The 21,488-nt window shown below is 46.2% G+C and overlaps 1 protein-coding gene across 1 annotated transcript; it reads right to left on the bottom strand.

Moving 5' to 3' along the window:
• Positions 1–7,088: 7,088 nt before the first annotated feature.
• On the bottom strand, positions 7,089–21,298 carry MAPK1IP1L (mitogen-activated protein kinase 1 interacting protein 1 like). Its single transcript, XM_054286720.1, has 4 exons — positions 21,217–21,298; positions 12,215–12,242; positions 10,575–11,288; positions 7,089–9,763 (listed from the first exon to the last, which is right to left on the bottom strand). The coding sequence occupies exons 2-4, from the start codon at positions 12,236–12,238 to the stop codon at positions 9,752–9,754; spliced, it is 750 nt and encodes a 249-aa protein (XP_054142695.1). The 5' UTR covers positions 12,239–12,242; positions 21,217–21,298; the 3' UTR covers positions 7,089–9,751.
• Between the last annotated feature and the right edge of the window lie 190 nt (positions 21,299–21,488).

Below are 21,488 nucleotides of genomic sequence, written 5' to 3' on the forward strand. Positions count from 1 at the left end.
GATGCTCCTCACCTGAGTCATCCCTTGGTGACTCACAGGACACCCAGGCGTGGCCACTGAGCCTCACAGCTCTGCTCTGGGATCCAGGCAGGGGGAGGTTGGTTTATGGCCAGGAGTCAGCAGAGCAGGGCTGGAACACCCTGGCTTTGAGGCAGATGTAAGGCACAGCAGATCTCCTCACTCACAGCCTTGTGGTGCCTGGCCACGCAACCCTGGCTCCTCCAAAGTGGGTAAAGAGTTACTCATGGCCTCAAAAATCAATATATTCTGTGGGTTTTAATTTTTTTAAGCACTCCCAAGTATCTTGGTTGCTTTAGAGAACCCTCAATGTAAAACAAAACCCTCCTTGGTGTGACAGTGTTCACAGGGGTCTCAGGATGAGGGAAGAGACGAGGATCTGGCTCCACGTTTCAGAAGGCTGATTTATTATTTTATGATATATATTACATTAAAACTATACTAAAATAATAGAAGAAAGGATTTCATCAGAAGGCCAGCTAAGAATAGAATAGCAAAGAATGATAACAAAGCTTTATGGCTCGGGCTCTGTGTCTGAGCCAGCTGACTGTGATTGGCCATTGATTAGAAACAACCACATGAGACCAATCACAGATGCACCTGTTGCATTCCACAGCAGCAGATAATCAATGGTTGCAATTTGTTCCTGAGGCCTTTCAGCTTCTCAGGAGGAAAAATCCTAAGGAAAGGATTTTCCATAAAGATGTCTGCGACACCTTGGTACCATGGATGGTTTGAAGCCCCAGATTGCAAACCCAGGGGTGGGAGATGGAGGAGCCAGGGAGGTGGATCAGCCATGAGAACACCACCCCATTTCTGGGGACGTGCTCTCAGCTTGCCCTTCACTGCAGCCAAACACTCCAAGCACAAGTTGCCTTCCCCATTTTGGAATTCCCAGCATTTCTCCAATGGCAAGAGGCAAATGATGCCTGACAGTGGCTGGGCCTGCTTGGGGGAGGTTGATGTTCCTCACTGCAGCTGTGGAAAAACACCCCAGTGCAACAGATAACTCATCTCCAACAGTGAAATACCTTAAAGCAGTCATTTGGGTTACTGAATAACTTTAAAGCAGTAATGGAAAATAATAAACAGAAAGCTGCTCCTCTCTCCTTGATGGTGAATTGATTGGAGGAAACCAGTCCAGAGGGCAAGAATCTCCATGGCGTGAGAGATGCACTTCCCCTCCCAGAGCAGAGAAACCCACATCCACATTTCCCTGCCTTGTGATTCCTGTGGCCTGATGTGCGTGGGACTGGCAGCACCCACAGCGTGCAATGTTTGGGCTGCAGATCTGCCACGGGGGCTGTGCTTGGCACCGTCCCCAAGTGCTAAATTCAGCCACCGTCTCTGCCTGTGCCACCTCCCAGCCTGGGGAGCTGGGACAGCATCTCCTCCTTTCTGCCTCACACTGGGGATGAGGCTTTGAGGAGCCTTTGTGGAGCCCTCGTGGCCCTTCCCTGAGGTGTCACCACAGCTCCAGCCCTCAATTCCAGGGGCTGAGTCACCTCTGGCTCTCCTAGGCAATAAAAAAATGCATCACAGCAAAATCAGGCAATGGGAATCTCCTCTGGGACCTGCCAGACTTGAGCAATTTTTTCCCAGGACTTCTGAGAGCAGGGATGAAGAGTGTCCCTTCTCCTTCTCCTTCTCCTTCTCCTTCTCCTTCTCCTTCTCCTTCTCCTTCTCCTTCTCCTTCTCCTTCTCCTTCTCCTTCTCCTTCTCCTTCTCCTCCTTCTCCTCCTCCTCCTCCTCCTGCTGCCCTTTTGGGGATTTAGTTAATTCCAGATCTTTTTGGGCTACATCACCATCTCCCCCTCCTCAAAATCACTCTGCCCCAGCACTGGGGAAAAGCTCCATCGGAGGAAGGTTGAGAATTTCAGCACCCCGAGTTTGATGGCAAAGAAAGGAAAACCAGGGGATAAGCAGCGCCACCCCTGCTGCTCACATGAACCCTCAGTGTACAGCAGGTCTGGGCTTGCTCTTTATCCTCCTTTTATTCTGTTTATAAAGCACCAAAGCAAAATCCTGCCTCTGGAGCTCCCTCCTCCTCCTGGGAAACACCAAGCTGCACTCACCCAGCCCCTCCTGCCCTGGAGAGCTGCAAGTGCACCCCAAAAATCTCCACCCATCCACTCATGCTGGGGCTGTGGATGAGCAAAACCCTGCCAGCCTTGAAGCTTTTGTGTGATTGAAGATGGGGAAATGAGGAGCACTTTGAGGCTGGCACTCAGAGCTGAGCAGAAGTTGCTTTTGGAGCGTTAAATGAGTCTCGTAGCAATTTGTGTCAGCAGAGATTTTGCAGAAGTCCTCACACTCCCCCTGGCTTTGAGCTTGATAGAAATTCCATCCTCCTCTGCAGCCTGGTGCCCAGGGGCCCTTGTGGAGCATCCTGCATGCAAATATGATTAAATAAGTGCAGCAGAAATACCTCCAGTGACCCCAAATGCTGCTGCGGATGGGCCAAAGCCCCCAGGGCTCTTTGCCATCAAAATCCAAGACCTTGGTGCTTTTCTTGCCCACCCTCAGCCAACCCCTCCAGAAACCACTCCAGCCTAAAGAGCTGAGAGGAAAATTGCTGTGCTGCAGGAAGGGATTTCATCAGTTCACTGAGGGCAGGGAAAACCCCCCTTGTCTCAGGGACAGATGCTCCATAAGGAGAGCAAAATCCCTGTGTGACACCACCCTGAGCACATGGGGCTGGGAAAAGCATGAAGGGCAAAGAAAGGCAGGACAGCTCAGCCTCAGGCAGCAGAAAGCCTCAGTGCCAACCACTCTGCAGGGTTTAAAACAACTTTATTACACAGCAGGCACAGAATCTTTGAGGTTGGGAAACACAAATCCAGCCTCAATGGATGGCTTTTGCCAAATCTCAGGAAACCAGAGGAGAGGGAGAGGGAAAAGCTTTGGAGTCGTCCTTTTCCTTCTTTCCTGCACGAGATTTTTGCAGAGCACAGGAATCCATCCTGCTGTGAACCCCTACACTGAGCAGGGCCCAGATTTAAACCTCCTGAGTTTGTGCTCCTCCTGCAGCAGCCAGAGCTCAGGCAGTGTCTGTGCAAACTGCAGGTCCTAACAACCTCTCCCAGCAGCTCCATATGTCACTAAAATGTTGGGTTTGCCATTTTTTATCAAATTCAGCATTAAAATAATCAATAGCAGACATAGCCACCTGTCCCAGAGGCGTGGCAGGGCAGGGGGAGCAGCAGCAGAGCCCTGTGGTGATGAGCAGGGTGGTGGAGGGGCAGCTCCAGCACTGAGAGCAAACTCCAGAGGAGCCTCATGGTGCTTTGCTTTCACACAACACTCAAAAACTCGGTTTTCCAACACCTTATATGTATTTTTTTGACCCACTCAGAGCAGTTTTTGCTTGATGTCACTCCACTCCCACTCTCCTTTTAGCAGCTCCCTACTCTGCCAGCCAGGACAGGAGAGGAGCATCAAACAAGGATGGTGACAGTGGCAGCACAGAGCCATGACTATGATCAGCACAGTATTCCAGGTTTATATTTTTATATTATTATTACTAAATTATTATATTTGTTGCTTTCTCAGATCAGAATCCAGGCAGAAACGCAGAAATGAAAGCCTGGTGTGGAAGCTGATGGGACTTTGAAGTACCTCAATTAAAAAACCTTCAAGATCAACAACTCTGTGTCCTTGAGGAGTGCCAGCAAAGCCTGGCTTGACAGAGCTGGGCACACAGGGAGAGCAGCAGCAGGGTATTAGAGCAGCAATTTTCCCCACTTTGAGTGAATTTAAACTGTGATATTCTGCCACCTTCTCTTTGCTGGAGGGTGTTGCCTGTAACTGAAGGGAGCACAGGCAAATTGGAAACAACCCCTCTGAACCATTTCTGTCACACAGCACTGGGATGTGAAGGTTTCACTTTGTGCAAATGAGGCAGGTTCCTTTCAAAAGGCACCACAGCACAGGGTTACTTTTCATTATCCTTTAGCAGCTCAGAAAAGGGGAATATCCTGACAGAGCACCCTTTTCAGGGCACACTTCTGGGTTCTCAGCATGGATCTACCCCAGGACAACGCTGCATTCATGGGCCAGGGGTGTCACAGAGTGTCCTGAGAGGGATGGACCCACAAGGATCATTGATCCTGCTCCTGGCCCTGCCCAGACCCCCAACAATCCCACCCTGGGCATCCCTGGCACTGCTGTCCAAACTCCCCTGGAGCTGTGGCAGCCTTGGGGCTGTGCCCATTCCCTGGGCAGTGCCAGCACCCTCTGGGGGAGGAACCTTTCCTGATATCCAACCTAAACCCACCCTGGCACAGCTTCTTGCCACTCCCCATTCTTGCCAAGCCCAGGAATTCCCAAATGAAATCCAGTGTCTTTTATCATCTCCTGAATTTATTTCAAGAATGGATAAATTCCGTATTTGCTTTTAACCAGCACTACTTTCTAAGAGTGATGTGTGATTCTGGTGGGAAGGGACACTGGGAGGTTCCTGGTTCCCACTTGGAATGAAACTGAGCTGATGCAGGAGTTCAGGGGTTAATTGCTGCAGGAATTCCCTCCCCTAATCACAAGAACATGAATGTGCAGGAGCAGGCAAGATCTTGCACAGCCAGCAGGAGGAGGATCTGAAATGAAACCCGGGGTGTGCCAAGGGCTGCTCATCACAGCCCTTCCCTGTGCTGTCATGAGAAAACTGGGAAGAGCACAGAACACAGGCACTGAGATTTTATCTCCCAGTCTCTCATTTAACAGGGAGGGCTCTTTGGAAGGTGATAACAGGTGATAACTGTTCCTGCTGTGCACTGACCTGGGTGTAGCTTGGGACTGCACGGCAGCTCAGGGGATGCAAAGTCCCATTGTCACCAAACAGGACAGCCTGACCAGCCAGGGGATCTCTGAAGCAAAACTATCACAGAATTCCAGGTGGTTTTGGTGGGATCAGACCTTAGAGATGATCCAATTCCAACACTGCCATGAGTTGGGACTCCAGGTTGTTCCAAGCCCCATCCAACCTGGCCTTGGACAATTCCAGAGGTGGGGCAGCCACAACTTCCAACAACCCTGAGAGGTTCTGCAGGCAAGAGTGACCAAAAATACGTTCCCTCTCTGTTACCAGCCGGCATTTTTAGTTAACTCATTCCACTGGCCTGTGAGAGCAGAGGAAAAGTTACAGCAGCTCATCCCACTGCATCACCCTTGGAAATGGGGAAGCTGGGGAGCAGTGAGTGAAATAGAGGATTTATCACACCAGTGGAGGCACCAGCCCTCTCCAGACCCCTGCCCAGCGATGGGGGGCTGTGGGTGCAGAGCTCACTGCCCTGCAGGGCACACACACCTCCAACACCCACCCAGGGACACATTGGGGTCCAAGTCCTCCTGGGATCCCCCTGCTCATCCCCTGTGGCTGGGGTGAGCACACCCTGGTGGGACACTGGGAGTCATTCCTGCTGTGTGGAGGAGTTGGCTGGAAGCTTTGGGTGAAAGCTGAAATTTGTGGTTTTTCATTGCCCAACTGACACTCAGACAGTGCCTGGTGCATAAATGGCTGTTATTTCTGAGCTTAACTTCAGAAACAGGGCAGCCAATATTAATAAAAATACACATGGAACATTTCATCCTTCCACACATGCTGAAGGGCTCTCACTGCACTGAGGCTCAGGACACCCTTCCTATCAAGGTGGGAGGAGTCCCTGCCCATGGCAGGGGTGGAATGAGATGGTTTTTGAGGCCACTTCCAACCCAAACCACCCTGTGACCACCACCTCTCTCTCCTGGGACAGTGTGGAGTGGCTGGGCAGTGGATCCATTGGTGGCTGGGCACAGCAATGGAGCTGGGCTCACCCACAGCAGTTTGGGCACCTCCTTCACAGGAGTGGAGCAGAAGTGACACACCCAGAGCGGGATGAACCCTGCACTGACCACTCTGCAACAGCCCTGAACAGCTTTTACTCCTCTCCTAAGAATTATATAGATAAATATTGCTTAGAACATTGAATCTGTTAGTTTGGAGAAGCCCTCTAAGATCGAGTCCAACCATTCCCCAGCACTGCCAAGGCCACCACTGACCCCTGTCCCCAAGTGCCACATCCACACAGCCTTTAAATCCCTCCAGGATGGGGCTCCCTGGGCAGCTGTGCCAGGCCTGGACCATTCCTTCCAGGAGGAAATTTCCTCTAACATCCACTCTAAAGCTCCCCTGGTGCAGTTTCATTCCCTCTCATCCTGTCCCTTGTTCCCTGGGAGCAGAGCCCAGACTGCACCCAGAGCTGTGCAGAGCCCAAGGTCCCCCCTGAGCCTCCTTTTCTCCAGGCTGAGCCCCTTCCCAGCCCCCTCTCACAGGACTTGGTCCCTCAAAAATATTAAACTGAAGTTTTCTGGGTCTGGAGGGCAGCAATTAACACAAATGGATCTGCATGGCCATGTCCTTACTGGTGCACAGGAGCTGCAGACAAAATGCATTTGGGAAATCCAGAGGAAGGGACAATCCCACAGCTGAACAGTCAGGACAAAGCACTGCCCACACACTGCACTGCTCTATTAGCACATGTCAGGATTATTTCTGGACCATGGCCTAAAAAGAGCTTTTTGTTTCCATTATTTCCTGCTCACTGCTGCCATTTTTACCTGCCCTGAAGGGTGAAGGTGTGAACCAAGGCAGCAGCACTGGCCAGCTCAGTGTGACTGCTCTGCAAGCCAATACATGGAAATGCAGCCACAAGTGATGCCCAAATTCAGTAGTTCACACTGATGCCAAGCCCTGGAGTTTCTGTTATTCACTTTATCCCATCAAACTCCTGGCAAGTGTGTAAGAACAGGGGATTGGGGGTCACTTACCACATCCACATGTGTCAATCTGGCCCAGGAATTGTTCAGGGGCAGGGAAAACACACACACAACTCTTCACAGGTAAAAACCAGTCCCATTCCTCCTCTGGAGCAAGCAAGATCAGACCTTTTCTCTCCTAATTACCAAGGAATTTGTGAACAGGCAGTACCTGGGGCTGACATGCTACACCAGAGCCATGGTCCCATCCACATTTAATATCCCTCATGTACAGGCTGCAAATATCACAAAAGGAAGAGGAAAAACACTCACAGAAGTCAAGTAATTCTGATTTTATATTCAGGCTTTGCAAATCAAGGATGTCCTATTTTTACTATTCATTCAAGGCAAAAGTCTACACAGGCATGTCAAAAGCAGGAATTGAAAAACAGTGAACACAACAGTCTTGAAAATACGTTTAATGTCTAATCTTATACAAAAGTGACAGCATTTTCAAAAAAATATCAAATCCTGTATTTATAGCTTCTCACTATCATACAGCAATATTTGTTTCATCTAAAGAAAATACAGCAGCAGGTGATAATCTATACTTTAAAGATGTGATTGCTTATATTTCGTATTGTAAACAAATGCAGTATGTCAACCTCAAAGCACAAGTCAAAACGAACTCCTCAGCAATTGAACTCAAAATGATGCATAGAAATGTACAAATTCCATTGCAAAAGCTTCAGGCCAGAAGTTGCTCACACTTGACATAACATGTGATAAAGTTACTACACGGTATATAGTGACACCTTGAGTTTTTACACAATAGATTAACAGGAATACCCTTTTCACTGCTATGCAAAGAACTCTGCTCACAAAAACAAAGGGGTTATGAAACAGTTTTCATGACCTCAAGAAATACGAATATACATTGAAAAACATCCCATATATATTGAATTTTAGCCTAAATGTTCCAGTAATAAATCCTGCCTATTTCAGGAAGAACCTAGAAGTCTAGTTACTTTTACAAAACCCCTTTCCAAAAATCATTACTTGCTACTTTTGCTTTATCCTTTCCTACCTCTTCCCATTCCCTGCAGAGACATTTGTCCAGTGCAATTCCAACTGGAGGGCTGCTACTGCATGATCCATTCATTTGGAATAAATGTTTTTTTCATTACAATGATTTACAGTCTAAGGCTGCAGGTATCAAAAAAGCACTTAAGCAAATGCAGTCAATGTTGCTTATGTTAATTTTTAATTAGTCTTGCCAAGTCTGCTTGGGGGGTAACTGGGGTTTTTTTTTAAGGTTAGTGAAGACTTGCACTTTTGGTTTTTATTCCAAGGGTTAAGTTGCTGGGGTTTAAGTTGAAGTGTTAAAGTATTTTTGTTCAGCTCCAGTATTGTCTTCCTAAAAGAAAAAATAGACATTCCTTGCTATCAGCTTTCATGATGTTGGATTAAAGCAGCCACAGCTCAGCTGGCTGCTTTCTCCTGCAAAATTACTGTAGGACTTTGCCATAAAGGCTGCAACTACCAAGGAGCATCACCACCAGGTCACCCCATGTGCTTTTATTTTTTTGTGTCCGTCACACGCATGCAGGAAGCCACGAAAGCACTGGAAGAGAATTAACTCGTGTTCACAGCTCCATGATACAAAGACTCCCTAATGAGCTACCATGTGAAGCAAAATCTGTTCCTAATTCTACCCACAGAGGCTAAGTCAGGAGATCCCCAGCTGGGGAGGAAACAGACTGTCCGTGGTCCGAGTGCAGGCCATGAAGTTCCACCGAGAGCCGCGGCCTCGGCAAAGCCCTCGGGTGCGCTTGGCACAGGTACGGCAAGAACAAGAAAGCTCAGGGCAGTGCCCCCGGGGAGAGGCAGCTGCACAGCAGTGCACAGGCTTCCTGACATTCAATTTCTCCCAGATTCCTCCTACTCCGTGAGGTATGCACACACCCAGCTGGGAACGGGGGCTGCTCCCAGGGACAGCCACCGAGAGCCCCTCGCGCCCAACGGGGATCTCTGCTGCGACACGACCGTGCCAAAAACTGCTGGGAAGGGAATGCTCAGGGTGGGTTTTAAGCTCAAGTTCAGTTTCCAGGGACTCTGAAAAAGTCTGCCAGGTTTACACAACCCAGCAGCCAAGTCAAATTTGAAATGACTAGAACCCAGGTCAGAAATAGGGAAGTACCTACGTGGGGATCAGTTTCTCTTTACACAGACCAAGCCAAACTTCCAACCACCACAGAATGAGAACTGGCAACGGGATGTCCTCATTTGCATGCATAAAACTCACATTTTGCTGATTCAAAGTTAACTGCACATCCAGGTTATTTCATTTGCACAGGAATGCCTGTTTGTGAACACCACCAGTGTGCTGACAAGTCACACCAAGGCTTCCAAACGTGGCTCTTCTCCTCCGTAGTCCCAGACTGAGCAATTGGTTCGAGTATGTACAAAATGCTGAGAAAACCTTCGAGTTCACATGCTCTGTCTTGTTAGTTTGAATTACTGTAGCACGTTCAAAAATTAGGTTTCTTGACTAAAATGTTGAAACACTTTCTCTATTGACTTTTTAGAATAACCTGAAAATAGACAAAATATGACTATCCATCCGTTCAATGACCAGCAGGCGTCCGGCAACGAGACTTAAAGCATTAATTTAAGAATTAACTTTTGAAAATTCCATGGGCCTGATTCTTTATAATCCTTACATGGCAACTCCTCTTTTTCCAAGGAATATTTGCCAACATAAGAACCACAGGTGTGTTAGTTGATTTCTTCTCTTTGTATTTCACTTGATTAAACCAAATAATTATGCCAGCACATGAGCAAGGTAAATTGATGTAAACTGCTCCTTCATACCTCAAATGCACATACAAGAGGCAATATTCTTCATAGCCCCATACATTACTGAAACAAAAACTGTAAAAATCTCTGTAAGTAGTGGATGAAGGTGGAAAACTACAGTATTTTGTTGCCCAGGACGTATTCAGCGGTAAGGCTGCAAGAGACAGTAAGGCATGGTCAGTACAGGCTTTTCACACAGCAGTTCATTCACAGTTACAAATACTGTTAATTAATCACAAATTCATCCTTATATTCCGTTATTCCTTCCCTATTGCTCTCTCAGCAAGGGGAGCAATTATTCTTGATTAAAGAGATGAGAATATTTTCTCTTTCAGAATTATTACAACGCTTTCCCCCTCTTTTTGGCTTCCAGAGTCTTTCCAAGCATTGGAAGACCAGTATAATAATATAATAATTATTTTTATATATATGTATAAAATAATAATATAAATGTATATAATGTGAGACATAATACAACAATAAAATAATATTATGATATAATATGGTATAATATATTATTACCATATTATATTATACCATATTGTATTATATTATATTATATTGTAGTGCATTGTATTATATCATATTTACTATGATATATCATATTGTATTGTATCATATTTACTATGACATACTATGATATAATATACTATGATATACTATAATATACTATAATAAATATAATATACTATACATATACTATACATATACTATAATATACTATAATATAATACTAAACATATAACATAACATAATAGTGACATAATTTAATAAATATAAATTAACATAATTTAGCCATTCTGGTATATTTAACATTTAAATTGCTGTTATCCCACTGACTTGAGGAACAAAACTTGAGGTGTGCTGAAACTCCTTACCTGCACTAACGGGTTTTACACTACTGAATTTCCCCACTTTAAAGTGAAACACTTTAGAGTAACTTGAGACCAAAATGAAATACTCACATGGGGACCACCAGGCATTGATGGAGCACCAGCAGGACCAGATGGCACTTGAAAAGGATTAGGGGGCGTAGGATATAGTCCTGGAGCCGGATATGATCCCGTGGGCGGAGGGAACGGGCCGGGCGGTGTCGGTCCCCACGTTCCGGGCGGCACCGTCCCCCACGGTACCGTCGGCGCAGCCCCTGGAGTCTGGGTGGGAGCAGAATATGGCCCTGGGGGTGGATATGGCATGCTGGGAGCAGGATACTGCCCTCCCATTGTTGGTCCCCACGCCCCAGAGGGCATGGATCCCCACGGCCCAACAGGAGCAGGAGGCGCGGCTGGCTCTGTTGGACCTCCGTAAGGTCGTGGAAGCTCTGGAAAGGGCATATTTGGTGGAGGGTACTGCCCTGGTGGGACAGGACCTGGCACAGTTGGGGGTGGATATGGACCACCAGGAGGAGGGCAGGAGGGTCCGGTAGGAGGAGGAGGAAATGGAGCAGGCGGTCCCGGGGGCATTGAAGGATACATTCCCGTGGGAGGAGGTCCGAAGGGCACGCTGGAAGCCGAGGTGTTGGGCGGCAGTCCCGTTGGAGTCATAGGGGGGGCGCTGGGGTTATTCCAAGGGTTGGAAGCCGGCCAGCCCTGCGGAGGCTGCCCGGGCTGCTGGCCAGGCTTGGTGCTGCTCACTTTGGAGGTTTTAGCAGGCGACTGGTCTGGTAAAGCATCTGCCAACTGAAAGACAAAGGGCGGTGAGGATGGAATGTGCGGGCCGGCATTCCCGGCTGCAGCCATCCCCCCACACAGCCCCGCTGCCGAGGGAGGGAGGGAGGGAGGGAGGAGAGGAGCTCTGGTGGCTGCACACACATGATTACATTCATTTGGGGCAGCTCCTATCGCTAAGGCAGCAGAGGCATTCTGACAGGCCACAGTTAAAAAGCCAAGAGATAAAAGGCGACCCCAGCACACGGAACAACAGCAGCTGCAGCACAAACCTGAGAACATTTCCCTAAATTTCCATTGCAGCTATCCTGATGCCATGAAAGCACAGCCCCTTGCTTAATGCCACAGGAGAGAACCCACGAGCAGCTTCTGATGTTTAGTCCAGGGATTGATTGCTACCTCTACCAGAAGGAAAACACCATTACTGTGACACAGAGGAGATGTCTCAGCTGCCAGCTCCCCTTTTCCTTCAAAAAACGATGTCAGCTTTTAATAATCAACACAACTGGCTGATTGTGGTATTTTCTGAGACCCCAACGAAGGGAGGAATGATGAACCTGGCTCCATGTTCTTAGAACGCTAATTTATTATTTTATGATCTATATTATACTAAATAATACTAAACTATACTAAAGAATACAGAAAGGATACAGATAGAAAGCTAAAAAGATAATAATAAAAAACTCATTACTCTCTCTTCAGAGTCTGACACAGCTTGGTCATCACTGGCCAATAAGTAAAAACAATTTACATGTTGGATAAACAATTTCCAACCACATTCCAAAGTAGCAAAACACAGGAGAACAAATCAGATAATTATTGTTTTCTTTTTTCTCTGAGGCTTCTCAGCTTCCCAGGAGAAAAATCCTGGGTAAAGAGAATTTTCAGAAAATATGATGGTGACAGCTGATCTTCAGGAAAGAAAAACAGTTACTTACCGAAAAATCATCAGTTCCAGACATTGTGCTGAAAAGTAAGGTAAGATAAAGTGAAATTTGTTGAAAAAAATAAAGGTATTTTTAAGCAAGACTAACTGAGACATCTGCATTTGTCTCATGTGGGGCACAGCAGCTCCTGGAGCAGGGATCAGTGCCCATGGACACCTGTGCCAGGTGTTGCTTTGGGGATCCCCACTTGGTGAGATAAGGGGAATAAATTTTCTCTCTGTGTTTTAGCCCTGTCCCAGCTGCCTCCCTGTGCTCACACAGTGACCCAAACACTTTTCTCTGGATAAAGTTCCCATGGAAAGGGAAGGCCTGAGCCTCCACCTGCCTCCTCTCAGACAGGTGTGACACAGGAGGTAAATGGGTCACATTGCAATAGCAAAAAAGATTTGGAGCATTCACATGGAGCCTGCCCAGACAGGGATGCCTGGGAAGGACTCCAGGTGTTTTCTAAACTGGGATTTGGAAAAGGTAAAGCAGAATTCTTGTGGGTGAAGTCAATGCCTCTAAACCAAAACATGATTAAATCAGAGAATGATGGGATGGTTCGGGTTGGAAGGGACATTGAAGATCACCTGGTTACAACCCCCTGCCATGGCAGGGACACCTCCCACTGTCCCAGGCTGCTCCAAGCCCATCCAACCTGGCCTGGGACACTTCCAGAGATCCAGGGACAGCCACAGCTGCTCTGGCACCCTGTGCCAGGACCTCAGCACCCTCAAAATTGCTCCCAATCTCCCATCCATCGCTGCCCTCTGGCACTGGGAGCCATTCCCTGTGTCCTGTCCCTCCATCCCTTGTCCCCAGTCCCTCTGCAGCTCTCCTGGAGCCCCTTCAGGCCCTGCCAGGGGCTCTGAGCTCTCCCTGGAGCCTTCTCCTCTCCAGGGGAGCACCCCCAGCTCTCCCAGCCTGCCTCCAGCCCTGCAGCAGCTCTGTGGCTCCTCTGGACTTGTCCCAACAGATCCTTCTCATGTTGGGGACCTCAGAGCTGGAATCACACAGATCTCACGGCCCAAAATAAAAGAACTACAGCCTGCTGATGGTTTATCCTCCAGTTATTTCAGAATAAATAATAACACCAAGGGCAGAGGATGTTTTCATTTTCATTTCCCAACTGCAGTAATTGACTGCAGAGGTGGCACTCATGTGCATGCAACTCCCAACCTCTCCTCACTTCCACATAAACAGGCACTAAAAATTAGGGACCAATGAGACAAATTAACACATAATCAGAAGTGAGGAACTGTTAAAAAGATTACCAAGAGCAGCCAAAAAGTTTTAGGGGAGAGTGTAGGGACATAAGAGCAGGAAAAATGTAAAAGACAAGTGAAAAGTAGAAATACTACTGCAAAGTTGGTCCCCACAAAACACAATCCTTGTATTGCCCTTGCTGACGGTGAAGAACTGACTTCTAAGACAGAGAATGGTCCCAGGGATGGAGGTTTGTACAGAAAGCCCAGATCAAACAGGTTTTTAAGCTCCCTTAGGTTAATATATATCTACCTTATTTACATTTTACTCCCTTAGGTTAATATATATCCACATTATTTACATTATATTATTTGTACAATCTTCTCTGAAACTAGATTGTAAATTTGTTACTACCCACACAATCTCCTGACCTCAGGACAGCTCTGGATCACACAAGGGCCATTTAGCTCAGCATCCCATTTTGTCTTAAAGTAGAGAAGAACAAGAATAGGAATGACTTACATTATATTATCTGTATATATAATATATAATATATTACACATTACATATTATATATTATATTTTATTATTTATAATATATATTTATATTATATTATGTATTATATATTTATATTATATTATTTACTTACATTATATTATTTGTACAATCTTCTCTGAAACTGTATTTTGTTACTACCCACACAATCTCCTGACCTCAGGACAGCTCTGATGACACAAGGGCCATTTAGCTCAACATCCCATTTTGTCTTAAAGTAGAGAAGAAGAAGAATAGGAATGACTTACATTATAGCATTTGTATATATTAAATTTTTATTATATATATTATATTTATATTATATATAATATCATATATATTTATATTATGTTATCTATATATTGTATATTTATATACATATATTGTTTTATATTTATATTATTTACTTACATTATATTATATATTATATAATATATATTATAAAATGTGTAATATGTAATATATAATGTATAATATATAATATATTATATATTATATATTTATAATATATATTTTACATTATAATATATATTATATATTTATATTATATTATTTACTTACATTATATTATTTGTACAATCTTCTCCGAAACTGGATTGTAAATTTGTTACTACCCACACAATCTCCTGACCTCAGGACAGCTCTGATCAGACAAGGACCATTTAGCTCAGCACCCCTTTTTGTCTTAAAGTAGAGAAGAACAAGAATAGGAATGACTTACATTATATTATTTTTATATATATTATATATTATATATTATATATTATATATTATATATTATATATTATATATTTATATTATACATATTGTATTTATATATAATATATAAAATATATTATTTTATATATTATTTATATATTTATGTATAATATTATATATCACATATTTACGTTATATTACTTACTTACATTATATTATATGTACAATCTTCTCTGAAACTGGATTGCAAATTTGTTACTACCCACACAATCTCCTGACCCCAGGACAGCTCTGATCAGACAAGGGCCACTTAGCTCAGCATCCCATTTTGTCTTAAAGTAGAGAAGAACAAGAATAGGAATGACTCTCACCCCAACACTTCAATGATTCAAATCTGTATTTGAATCAGCTGCAGACAATTTCCATGGAGCAATAACCCTCAAATAATTCCTTTTCCACAAACACACAAATCCAGTTTCCTCACTTAGACGAGGGGATGTCTCATTTGCCCACTTGAGAGCTGTTCCTACAACACCCACTGGCAAGGCACTCCACAGGCTGCTATTTGCTGCACAAAAGCCACCTCCTTTTTTTGTTCTAAACCTGGATTTTACTACTTGCACTTGCAGCTGAGGAAATCAGCAAGTCTATTCTCACCCCCCCTGCCCATGCTGATCATTATCCTACAGATTTTTACCATTTTCTTTCATCTCTGCCTTCTCCAGGCTGAGTTCCAGCTTATTCCCCTGACCCTGGTGCAGCAGCTCTTCCCTACCTTTGATTATTCCCTACCTCTGATTATTCTCCCTGCCTCAATTTGAGGCTTTTCCAAGTCTTTTGTATCTTTTGGGATGAATGGCAAGAAAGAACCACAGAGAATTGAAGATGTGGGATAACCATTGATTTATACAGTATCATAATTATGCTCTGGTTTGTCTTCTATTTCCTTCCTAACACTTCTTCATTTTTCAGCTGCTTTTAGATCCCTATGGAACTGACACTTCTGGGGCAATATTTCACTCCTCAGTGTCAAGGGTCAGCCCAGCATTTTATATGTGAAATTATATGCACCACTCTACATTTATCTACTCTGAATCACAGCAGATTTATTGCCATTGAATTATTTCTGCTCATTTATTACCCAATCCTTACTTTCCTGAATGGCTTTGTATCAACAGGACACTGCTCATCTCATTTCCCAAGTTATTTATGACCACATGGAACAACCCAGACCTCTGTGGAAACACAGTGAACTTTTCAAGTTCCTCCTAATAATTTAAATAACCCTTTTAAGAAATACCTTGTAATTTAAATAAACCTTTCAAGAAATACCTAGTAATTTAAATAAACCTGTCAGGAAACACCTAATAATTTAAATAAACCTTTTAAGAAATATGTATCTACAAAGTTGATGGAATTCAGTGCCTAACTGCATGAATACAAAGGTTTGTTATAACTCCAGTATTAATTTATAACAGCAGTAGTTCTTTCATGTAAGAACTCTCTGTCTCAGATGAGGAACATTTCAGATCAAGGATTATTTGTTTAAAATTGAGAAACCAACTGAACTACATCAGGGAAGTGATTTCTGCTCCTGCTATTACAGCTCAGCTGTCTCAGACATCTATTACAAACTCAATTTCTCTTCAAGAAATACCTCTTCTGCTAAGAATTCATTAATTTTTGCAATCAACCACACTCAATAATAATAAGTTGGCAGGAGATTTTTCGTAGTACTGGAGTTCAATTTACCTCCATGGACAGAGAAGCTATTTATCAGAACCCCAAAAATAAAGGAAAACAATTAATATACACACAAGTACAAAAACATTTTACACAAGTGCACAGATAATAATAATAATAATAATATTAATTATCATCATCAGGTTATTTAAAACCACCAAAACAGGTCAAGAGAATCCTCATTTCTTTAGGCAGATGGAGAGATGGGATAAAGACCAACTGAAAACCAGATCTACACCAGACTGAAAATAGTCCCCAGAAGAAGTTGGAACATTTGCTGCGAGGGAGAGAAGGAAGAGAAGAAAGGAAACTAAAGGAGAACTCAGAAGAAAATCCTGTGATCTGTCACAAAGTGTCAGAGAGGAGTAAATTCAAGTCAAGCAGTGGGAGAACACAGCTGAAACAAGCCTGCTTCCCAAATATTAACTGATATCCCAAATATGTGTTAGCAGATCTTTCCCAAATATTTCTGTGCCATGAAAATGAAGAGAACAATTCTGCCGCATGATTTATGAAAAAAAAAGAAGGAAAATAAAGTAGTTAAGCATAGCTTATAATGAGATTTAGTTGCTTTTTTACTTTGGCAAGCAGACAAGAGCAACATTTGTTGGCAACATTTGGGATAACTGAGCCCATGCCAAGCATGTCAAGGATCCTCTTGCAGAAAGGATGCCCTATTTCAGGGATGTTTTTTAAACAGACATTGAATCTGGGTACTGCCACCTTCATTTCATCAAAAAGAAACTGAAATTACTCTTCACATTCAGACAACAGATGAACTCATCTGTACTTAAATCTGGAATCTATATTCCATTCAGCTTGTTCAACACTAGTTAAAGAATTCCAGTCAGAACCTTACAGGAATATTAATTATATTGTTACAATTATTGCCCAAGGCATTCACATGCTCACCAATCAGAGACAATGACAGACAGAAGAACTCCAAGTAACTAAATTTTAAATTTTAAAGTTCCTCCAGGTCACACATGGGCTCAAGATTTAAAAACAAAAAATCCACACACAGTATGTTGGCTTGATGGGATTTTTAGAGCCATTAGAATTGCCAATTATCTCTTGAAGCACAAGCACTGGTAGCAGCAGAGAATCCCATTCATGCAGCAGACATTCCTTCTGCCACATTCCAACTCTACTCCAAATCATCCTCCCTGCAGCTGGGATGAAGAAAGAACAAATGGAAGGAGGGTTCAGGAGCTGAAGGGTTGGCAGGGAGCAGAAAGGCAACAGAGCTGGCAGCATTCAGAGTGAGGTCCTGCTTGCATCCACTGTAAGATAAAATTCCCTTTGTTTTCTGAAGGCCAACGCCCCTGGAAACATCTCTGCCTTCCCAGGAGCCCAGAGGCAGCTCTGCTGCTCAGGGCAGCACCCCTGAGCCACCTCAGGGCTGGATGGACAGGGATGCTCAATGCCTGCACAAACACAGCTGCCAGGAGCTCAGTCCCTCTCACCCTTTATCCTGAGAGCCAGGAGGGGCAGGAAGGATTTCCCTGAACCTGCCTGGAAATTACACCCTGTAAACCCCTCAGGCCAAGGGCTCCTGGATATCCTCTCCATGAGCTGCTCCCAGAAACCACCAGCAGGGAGGTGAGATCACAGAGGCTGAACTGGGAAAAAATAAAGATTGGGAAGCTCAATTCCAACCCAGCTGTGGCAGGAGAGCTCCTCCAAGAGCCTTCACAAGCAGGGGTGACTCTCAGGGAGGTCTGTGCCTGGTTCTGGTGCTACGTGTGCTGTGCTAAATCCATCCTACTGCACAGCTTCCACAACAAAGCAGCTCCACGATGGTTTCTGCAGCTCCAAACCCTCTTGGATAGCGTCCATCTCACTGAAATTATGGTGTAATAGCAATTTTTCTCATTTTTGCCTTTCCTGGCTTTTATCCACCACCAGTCCTTACAGACCCTCATTAGGAAGAGCCACCCAAAGCACTTTTTCTAACCCAAAACTAAGCATCAACTGCTTCCCTATTTTATTTTTTTTTTTGAGTTGTATGACATTATTCCAACACTTGATGTGCCAGATTTAGTTCCTGTCTCCAAGATCATCTTTCAAACACAGAAAAAAAAGGTTTTCTGGAGATGCAACAGGCAGTGCTGCATTTCCACTGGGTGGCACGGCAGCCTCGGCAGAGAGGTTCCTTTGTCACTCCACCATGACTAATTCCTGCCAGCACCACCTCATCCACAACAGCATCTCTGCCCACATAAGTGGAACTACCCAACATAGCACCCGGAGAAAATGGAAGAGACACCAAGTCTTTGACGGCTTCTAAATGTTTTCTAAAATATGCAAATTTCTGCAGCTTCAGGCGTTACCTATCAACACTTCAGAGGCCCTTTAGACAATCCCAGAACGGTTTGGGCTGGGAGGGACCTTAAAGATCACCCAGCTCCACCCCTGCCATGGCAGGGACACCTCCCCCTGTCCCAGGTGCTCCAAGGCCCATCCACTGCCAGGGATCCAGGGCCTCCCCACCCTCATTATAAAGAATTCCCAATTCCCAATCTCCCATCCATCCCTGCCCTCTGGGAGCCATTCCCTGTGTCCTGTCCCTCCATCCCTTGTCCCCAGTCCCTCTCTAGCTCTCCTGGAGCCCCTTTATGCTCTGAGCTCTCCCTGGAGCCTTCTCCTCTCCAGGGGAGCACCCCCAGCTCTCCCAGCCTGCCTCCAGCCCTTGCAGCAGCTCCATCATTTCCCCCGCACTTGCTCCAGCAGCTCCACCTCCTGATTTTGGGGTTCCAGAGATGCACATAACACTGCAGTGGGGTCTCAGGAAACTGGAGCAGAGAGGCAGATCCCCCCCTTTCCCTGCTGCTCACTCTCCTGGGATCCAGGGGCAGCCACAGCTGGTCTGGGCACCTGTGCCAGGGCCTGCCCACCCTCACAGGGAAGAATTTCTTCCCAAAATCCCATCCAGCCCTGCCCTCTGGCACTGGGAGCCATTCCCTGTGTCCTGTCACTTTAACCAGCCCCTCTCCATCTTTCTTGCAGACTCTTCAGGTGCTGCAAACCCACAAGAGGATCATCCCAAAGCCTTCTCTTCTCCAGGATGAACCATCCCAACCCTCCCAGCCTTTCCTCACTGCAGCCCTCTGATCATCTCCTCTGGCCCCTTCCCATCCCTAAAGCCTCCTCAGCACTCACACCATAAAATAATTTGGTGTATTCTGGGTATTTACCCATTGGGAAAATAAAGTTGATTAACAAACTAACCAACAGTTACATCATCAGGGTCTATGAGAGGTCTGGGGATATTTCTGCCCCTTTCTCTGTCTATTATAAATGAAAAAATGACAAAAGTAACACTTCAGATTTTCAGGACAGATGTCACGGTGGCATTTGCTATAAATTGTCCACTACCAAAAAGAAAACAACTCCTCAAAGCAGAGGAGGAGCTGGCAGTGTCCAAGAGCTGTAGAACACAAAGCCATGAGGATCCGTGACCTGTGCCAGCTCCTCACCCTCACCAGGCCCTCCAGCCCCACAGCTGCCTCCCAGCCAGCCCAGAGCTGCTCCCCAGCCCAGCAGATGGGAGCACAGAGCACAGGGAGGTGCCCTGGTCGTGCCAGCTGTGACCCAGAGCCAGGGCACAACACAGATCCCCTGCCCAAGATCCCTCCTGCCCACAACACCCACCTTGGGAATCCTGGAACAGACCTGTGACTCCAGCAGCTTGCAATGATTCCAGCTCTAAATCCTCCTGAAAGCCACAGAGCCTCCCATCACAGAATCCCAGAGGGGTTTGGGGTGGAGGGGACACAAAGCTCACCCCATGCCAGCCCTGCCATTTGGGGACACCTCCCAGCACCCCAGGCTGCTCCAAGCCTGTCCAGGAGCACTCCCAGGGATCCAGGGCAGCCCCAGCTCTCCTGAGTTCTCCTCTCGAGCATTATCAGTTAATTATTATCATTATTATCATAATTGAACACTGACTCTGAGCAGTCACCATCAAACAGGGTTTTGGTGTGCCACCACCTAAAAACCACCAAACCCACGTGTCCCACTGCAGCTGTACCCCCACCTCTGATCCACACACCCCCAGACACATTTCTGCTGCAGAAAAATCACTTTTCAGCATTTACACCTGGCACCTTCCTTCAGCTGGCACTGTTAACATGCACATGAATGAACTCAAGCTTCAAGAATACCCAAAACGCTTCCCAGGGCTGGCCTGATATTGATGCTATTCACCACGGATTTTTCCTTCACTCCCTGAGGAAGGGCACTCTCAGGGTGTGTCATTTCGCTTTCAAAAACACAAAGCAGCGACTTTTGTCCTGGCAATGAGGAGCTCCACCACCAAGGCTGAGGAGCATCAGATCAGCCCCGTTCTCCACGGAATTCTCCTGGAAACAAGTTTTTCATCAGAAATCAAACCTGATACTACGCAGTGCTGGCCATGCCCTGTACATCAGCTGCATTAAACACGTTAAAATCTGATAAACCAACTTCTCACCAACTCTGCCAAACCGCCTTTCCCAAGCCCTTCTGTGGAGAGGAAGCTTTAACTTAAACTCCCTTAAATTCAATCCACGCTCATTGATTTGCTCATTAATAAACCACGGCCGCAAAATACGAAAATAATTAAAATAAATAAAAAAGCCGAGCAGATATTGAACCCAGCCACGCCGGCGCCGCTGCAGAGCCAGCAGGCCCCGCCACGAGCGACCCCCGGTGCTCGGCAGGGAGCAGCACCGCCCGCCCCCCGCAGGCGGGGCGGCACCTCCGGGATGGCCGAGGCGCGGCCCGGCGGCCCCGCGGCCGCAGCCCTTCCGCGCTCCCCTGCCGGCGGCGGGGCCGGTGCCGGTACCTGAGTGGGGGGAGCCGGTGCAGGCCCGGAGCGACGCGGCGGCCGCAGCTCCACCGCCACCGCGACGGGCACCGGAACCGGAACTGCGTCACGGCGGCCACGCCCACCCCCCGCCACACCGGAGGGGCGCGCGCTCGGCCACGCCCCTCTACGGCCGCTGTGTCACCGGCACCGCCCGGCCCCGGTAAGGCCGCGCCCCTTTCCCGCCCGCAGCGCGCGTCATAGGCCACACCCACTAAATGACCACGCCCCATCCATATGCCCGCCCACCA

The sequence above is a fragment of the Melozone crissalis genome, unplaced genomic scaffold, assembly GCF_028551555.1.
Source record: "Melozone crissalis strain CALT ecotype California unplaced genomic scaffold, PUWL_Pcris_2 ptg000056l_1, whole genome shotgun sequence".
In the NCBI taxonomy this organism is placed as follows: Eukaryota; Metazoa; Chordata; class Aves; order Passeriformes; family Passerellidae; genus Melozone; species Melozone crissalis.